The sequence below is a fragment of the Pipra filicauda genome, unplaced genomic scaffold (genome assembly GCF_003945595.2).
Source record: "Pipra filicauda isolate LSUMZ 115617 unplaced genomic scaffold, ASM394559v2 scaffold349_size1355687_pilon, whole genome shotgun sequence".
NCBI lineage: Eukaryota > Metazoa > Chordata > Aves > Passeriformes > Pipridae > Pipra > Pipra filicauda.
This window is the reverse complement of record NW_024104475.1, coordinates 299,698-306,798: the sequence shown is the minus strand read 5'-3', so window position 1 is coordinate 306,798 and position 7,101 is coordinate 299,698. Positions and strand designations below refer to the sequence as shown.

Below are 7,101 nucleotides of genomic sequence, written 5' to 3'. Positions count from 1 at the left end.
GGGTCCGGCAGCGCCCGGGCAGCGCATCCCGCGGGTGAACCCCGGGACCCGCGGATTCGGCAGCCCCGCCTCCCCCGCCATTGGGCCGGCGGCCGCCCCGCCCCGCCCCGCCCCCGGCCGCCCGACAGTTCCGCGCGGGCGGAGCGGGGAGCGGCACCCGCGGCGGCGGCCCGGCAGCGGTAGCGGCAGCGGCGGCAGCAGCGGCAGCAGCGGCAGCGGCGGCGGCGGCGGCAGCAGCAGCAGCGGCGGCGGCAGCAGCAGCAGCAGCATGGGTTGGAGCTGACAGCGCCCGCCCCGCAAACGCTGCCGAGCGCTGCCAGCGGGGAAGGAAAAAGTTGCCGCGCCCGCCCGAGGAAACTTTGTGTCGCACAGGCGGGCAGGGGGCGGCGGAGCCGAGCCGTCCGGTGCGCTGCGGTCCCTGCGCGGCGCTGAGGCGGCGGGGCACGCTGAGGCGGCGCTGAGGCGGCGCGGGGGTCATGCCCGCCGCCAGCCTGCTGCCGCTCTTCGGTAGCGCGCCGGGGCCGGGGACGCTGGGCGGCCCCGCGGGCAGCGGCGCGGGCGGCGGGGGCAGGAAAGCGGCGAGCCCCGGCGCGTTCCGGCTGACGGAGAAGTTCGTGCTGCTGCTGGTGTTCAGCGCCTTCATCACTCTCTGCTTCGGGGCCATCTTCTTCCTGCCCGACTCCTCCAAGCTCCTCAGCGGTGTCTTTTTCCACTCGGCCGCCCTGCAGCCGCCGCCGCCGCCGCCCGGCGGACAGCCCCGCGCCCCTCCGCAGCCCGGAGGCGGCCCGGCGGCAGCGGTGGCCGCGGGCGGCGCGGGCAGCCTGGAGCGGATCCGTGCGGACCACGAGCGGGCTCTGCGGGAGGCCAAGGAGACGCTGCAGAAGCTGCCCGAGGAGATTCGCAGGGACATCCGCCAGGACAAGGAGAAACTTCTGCAGGACGCCCGCGACAGGAAAGAAGCTGGGGCCCCTGGGCTGCCCCAGCGCCTCTTCCGCCAGCCCGTAGGCGCCGTGGGGCAGGAGCCCGCCGACCCCGACGTCCGGCAGAGGAGGGAGAAAATCAAAGAGGTGGGTGGCGGCTGCTGGCGGTCCCGCTCATGGGGACGCGCCTCGACACCCCCGTGCGGGGCAACAGGTCGCTGCCAGGGCTGGCGGCGGTGTTGGGGGAGCCCTGACCCTTCCTGCCTCCACCTCCTCCTCTTCCCTGCAGGAACGGGGTCTTTCTGCCCGCCCTCGCTCGGCAGCCGCCGCGCAGGTCGGCGTCGTGGCCCGCGGTTGCATCCTCTCGGTCTGCGGTGCGTTCCACTGCCGGCTCCGCACTGGCCGCACCTCCCAACCTCCCGGCGTTACCGGGTTCCTCCAGCTGTTGCAGAGAAATCCGGGGAGGAAGCAAAGCCGAGCGAGGGCCGGCAGGCTGCAAAGCACCCCGGGGGGAGCTGAGGGCCGGACGAGGGCTTGGGGACAGCGGCGCCCGGGAAGAGGAGCGGCGCGGGTCCGCCTGCGCGCCCGGTGGGGCATCCCGGGCTCGGCCCCTGGCCGGTGAGCTCCGGGTGTCTCCGCAGGGTGCAGGGGGCCGGTGCCCTGCCCATGCCGCACTGTTGGCAGAGGAGGAGCCGCCCCGGGCTGTCCGGCGCCGGGCGAGTGCAGGATGGAGGTGCGGTCCAGCGCTCCGGAGATGTCGCGGTCTGCCTCGGGTTCGTGCGGTTCACTGTTCAGCGATACAGGCCATCTAAAGAGTTGAGGGCGTTTGGCAAAATACAGTCAATTTAGGTTAAAGCAGTAAAGCGTCACACTGTAGTGTTTTGACAAATTCAACGGTCTTTTTCGGTTGTGCTGCTCGGTTGGTTCAGGTACCAGTTTTAAGTCCTTCCTTACAGAAATTCCCCAAACTGTGTCTAGGTAACGCTGTCATGAGCAGAGCTTGACAGGGTCCTCTGACAAAAGAATAATTTCCCTGATAATACCGTTCAACTTCCCGTCAGTACCGGCTGGTTTATTTATTGAACTGACAATTTCAGCTGCCTGCAGAGATTAGGGTTTATGAATTAATTAGTAGTATGTGTTTCCTGTTCTGTGGTGATGGAAATGAGATAGGAATGAGACTGTTACTACAAGTATTTCAGTGTTTGTGAAACACGGTTAGCCTTATTTGAAATAATTAATTTTTTTGTGTGTTTGTACAGAGTGGTCCAAAAAGTGACCTGTAACATCACACAGAGAATCAGATAATAAGCTATCACAAATCTCAAGTTGTGTTCTGTGATCTAGAGTCCTTGCATCAGTTAGCAAATTGTGCAGCCAACTACATAAGTAGTACAGACCGATGCAGAGATGTTTTGAAGAGAGAAACTCATAGGAGTGCATTGTACAGACCACATCTTGGAGTATGCAGAGACTATGTTGTCTTCTGTTTTAGTCACACAGCCTCCCTGAGGCATATGGAACAGTTAGAAATACCAGCAAACTCTTTTTCCAGTTATCTGGAATTGATATGTAGAAGTATTTAGAAGTAATGAGGCTCCAGATCTGATAGACCTGATTCTGTGGTATAGAAACTGCAACAAGTAAATAAACTGGAGGAAGAAGATCACACTTGAGTATGCTGCTGCTCTTGCTGGTCCCACTCTGTGTCAACTAGTTCAAGTTATTTTTTATTATATATAGATGCACGTGTGTCTCTGTGCATATAGTTTGTGTGCTTATGTATGTATAAGTACATATATACATAACCCAATATCTCTTCAATTTCTTCCTCCCTTTCCTTTCTATCACTCTTCTTTCTCCTCCAGTTCTACAGAGCAGCCACCAACAACACAGTAGCCTCCCTAAATGAGACCTTTGGCTATTTAAGCATAGGAGATGACAGGAGGACTGCACTTAGTTTCCAGATCTTTATTTTTCCTTAATACTACATGTTGTTTATGGGAGTTTCTTTTTCTCCTAATTCAGTATGTGACCTTAACATGTTGTTTACTTAATTGCTCTTGCATTTTTGCAGGACTTTGCCTGATTTCATTTTTTTCTGTTTTTTTTTAAAAAAACCCTTTTTTTTTTTGCCGTTTACAGTTAAACAGTGTTTCTTATTCTGTGTTAACTTTCTTCACATTGATTCATGTTTTGGCCTTTTTGTTGATTTTTCTCTCTGTCTTTGCAAGCTGTAGTCTACTTTTTTATATTGTTACTTTACTGTCAAGATGGATTTATAATCTGTGGTCTTTTTAGAAAAAGTTTTAAACTGTAACGTTTTTAATTGTGAACTTTTGTATTCTAATGTGCATGCACAGAAAACAGAATTCCTTTTAAAGCTCCTTTCTTTGTGCCTGGTGGTTGCATGCTAGAGATGCAAATGTAAAGAATCTTCCTCCTTTCATACTCTTTTGAGCCTGGAACTTGCATCTGCGTTGTACGATCTGTGTCATATACCTAGAACTCAAAACTTGAAACTGTTCCTGTGGATATTTTTGACAGAAGGAAGCAAGTTACTTTAAAGGAAAATAATGTCAAAAAATAATGTGGTTTTTTTCTGCATTTCTGTCCTGGAAGAGCTCTGTCTGTTCAACATGCTGACATAAAGCCAAGAGGGGAGAGAGCTTACACATGTTTTGTCCATTTATTGTTTCAAATTTTAAGTTGACATAAGTGTTCAGAAGTCCAGTCAGTACAATATCGTTTGCAGTCACAAAACAATAAAATACCTTGACTTTATAGCATTTCTTAACCACATTTTGTTGTAGAAATTTTAACCATTTTTTCTATGGCATACTCTTTTGTATTAAAAACAAACAAACAAACAAACAAAAACCACAAACCAGTAACAGGGCAAACTTCAAAAAGATGGAAATATAAAGATTCTTGAACCTTTTTTAATATTTAAACCAACATAATAAGACAAAAAGTAGAAAAATAAATGCTAGATGCTTATGTAGCAAGTAAAAGACTTGTGGAAACATGAAGTGCAGATCTTGATGCTGTCACTGCTTTTCACTCTGTCAGAACAGTATGGTTGCTCTTAAAGTCTGTGTGTGGGAACTGCCCCACTGTGTTACACCTGCAAGACCTGTCGGTGTGCAAGTGTGCCCATACAGGTAAGGGATGTGGGCCAAAGACCAGAGATACTAATGGGTGCTGTGATATTCCTTTGTTTCTCTTCTGATGATGGGCTACAGGCAAATTTGAAAGAAAGAGCAGTACTGCCAGCAGTGGGGTTTCCTGTTGTGCAACTGCTGTCACTTGCTTGTGACTGCTGATTTTTTTACTGGGTGACCTAATATTGCCTGCCCTGAGTGTCTTCCTCATGCCAAATGCTTCAAGGAGACTTGAGGAAAGAGGAACAGTTGATTTTGAGCATACCAGCACACTTGTGTTTTGTCATAACTTGAGTTCTTTGGGCGGTTCCACAAATGATCTGGTGACTCCATGACTTGGGGCAAGGTCTGGATGCCTGGTATACCTCACACTGGTCTCTGTTTCCATGTCCTGATAGGAACCCCAGACTGTGAATAAGGTGACTGTGGTTTGTGTTCTTGCTCTTCCACTCATTAATTTGAGAGGTGGCTCCTCTTTTGAGCAAGTACCCCTTTGATACCTGTTTCTTATTTGTAAAAAAGGAGTGGAAAGCAATGATGACTCTTATACTCAAGTTCAACATCTCCCAGTCTCTGCTCTTGTCACTGTTGGCTGTGGCTGGAAATCATTATTTCTGATATAAAGGGAGGACTTGCAGGTTCACAGGCAGTTGATACGAACAAAGGAAGTGATTAGAAGAGGATGGTAATAGTGACGGAGGCAAGGGAGGCAGGAGATGCATTCTTTCAGACAGGGAAATCTGGCTTGGAGTCTTCTCTAAGTCTTGTCCCTCTCTCTTCCAAAAAAAAAAAAAGTGCTTGAATTATTTAGGTGTTAAGAAAATAGCAAAATCTAAACTCTTTATTTCAGAGCAAAGGAATAGAAACGATGAATAAGCTAGCTCAGGTACTAGAAGCTACATAATCACATTAGTGCTGTGCTCTGCCAGACTAATTAATCCTGCTGAACAGCAAGCTATTGGTGTGGTGGAGCACCATACTAATGCAGCTGAGCTGTTCTTGTACAAAGTAACTAGCTTGGAAACTGTACACATTATTGATCAGAGCTGTTTGGACATGTTTTCAGGATAAAAGCCTCCTTGGTAAACTGGAATCAGCGTCGGAAGAGAATGATCATGCAGTGCTGCAAGTACTTGCACAGCTCTCAGCTGCTGCAGTCATGTAGTACAAGTCCTGGAGAGGAGAATTTGAGCACCAGTCCTTTGAGCTCAACAAGGCAATGGTCACAAGTCAGCAGAACAGACTCTGCAGACTCCCCTGTCTTTTTATAAAGAATTGAGGTTGCATTGGCAGTGTGAATTCTGAAGCTTCCTGAGTCCTCAGCATTCATTTTGTTTGTTTAACTGTTTTCTGTGGTGGCCTTTCTGCAGTTGAGTTGGAAATCTCAATAATGTTACAGGGAAGTTCAGCAATATCTTGAGGAAAATAAGCTTGTGAACATGGAAGTAAAGCACTATTCAGAGATCTAATATGCACTTGACACAGAGCACTTGAACATAATTGGAACTCTTCATTAACAAGGAGGAGTGATGGGAAAATTAATGAGAGGTCACTCACTGCCGAAGAAAGGCAGTTGGCCCCTTGCGTTTTCCTGCGTGCTTCTACCACTTGCTTTTCTACTGCCTGGTATCCTAGTGGTGATGCTCAGGAGGGTCCAGTGCCTGGCTGTGGGGAGTTTTATTTCATGTTAGTGATGTTTACATGACGAAGTGAGCTTCTTGCTGTTGAAAGAAGTCCCTCCTACCACTTTTGACTGCCTTCTCCCACTATCTACCTTGTGTGAATTCCACTGTGTCCCTCCATAAGCTGCTGAAGTAAGCTGCTCAGTAAACCAGCAGAAAACTGCCAGAGCAAAAAAACTGGATGAATTTCTGCTAAACTTTCTGTCAAGTTGCTGAGTTGAAGGCCTTAATGAAAGGTTTGACTTGGTGCTGGTTTTGGCTGTTGTGAGAGAACAGGTGGATGAAAGGTATGAAACCTCTTTCAGTAGCCTTGTCTTAGGAGCTGGTATCTGATCTTCTTGCCTAGCTTCTCCGTTAAAACTGAATCTCTGCACTGAGACTTTTGCAGAGCAAAGGTTCTATATACTGTAATAACCTTCTCTAGCAGAATGAAGTGCTTCCTTTCAGGAGGTTGTTATCTCCCAACCCCTTTTCTCATAAGAGGAAACACAGAGGCAGAAATTACTGAAGCCTCAGCTGCTGTAGACAGAAATTCAGAGTGCTTTTACTGGGAGGAAGGTTGTGAGGGCCTTTGTAGGAGAGGGAAGAGCTAAAATGCAGCAGTTTAAGTATTGAGTGGTTTGGTTTTCAGACAGGAAAAACCTATGTTCCCTGATGGTACATTTTGTTAAGAACAAGATACAGTGAAAGGAAAGGAGTTGACATGTAATGAGTAAGCAATGTGGTGATTGCTGCCAACATGCTGATGATGCAATATATTTTGAAAGAAATTTTCTTAAAGTATTCTGTGACCTTACTGCTGACTTATAGCTCTTATAGCTGTCATTCAGCTTGTTGAAGTTTAAAATTAATCTTGGCTTTCTTTACCCAAAGCTTTAATTACCTACCTGTAATCTTCAATATTTTTGTATCTGCAAGTTCTTTTTGAATGTTTGGTAGTGCTTTCCTTGCTGATAAATACTACAAATACTGTTTATTGTAGTTCTTTTTTTTTTTCATGTTTTTATAAAAGACATTGAGGAAGTGAATTAAGTGCTTAAAGACAAGGAATCAAATATGATGACGCTCAGTAGGTACCTTATACACCTAAATTGAGGGTATCCTCACTTGGCTTCTAGACATTTTCCCTGGATTTGTTGTGAGATTTGTGCTTTTGTGTAGTGGCAAGCTGGAGGTAGTCGGGATTGTCTTACGGTATCCAAAATCTCACAAAACAGTAAGTTAAAGTGCTTGCTTAGGTTTAATGGCACTACAAGATGCAGAAAAGCTTCAGCTGAGTTGCTAAGAGTATGATTCAGTGACTCTATTAAGCATCCTCTTGTATCTGTAACTTGG

The 7,101-nt window shown here is 48.0% G+C and overlaps 1 protein-coding gene across 1 annotated transcript in view; it reads left to right on the top strand.

The window, feature by feature from the left end:
• The first annotated feature begins 223 nt into the window (after positions 1–223).
• The window catches only part of MAN1A1 (mannosidase alpha class 1A member 1), a 147,435-nt gene continuing 140,557 nt past the window's right edge, over positions 224–7,101 (top strand). Inside the window, exon 1 of the mRNA XM_027716302.2 lies at positions 224–1,067. Coding sequence (XP_027572103.1) covers positions 477–1,067 — 591 coding nt within the window. The 5' untranslated portion in view covers positions 224–476. The remainder of the gene's footprint in view (positions 1,068–7,101) is intronic.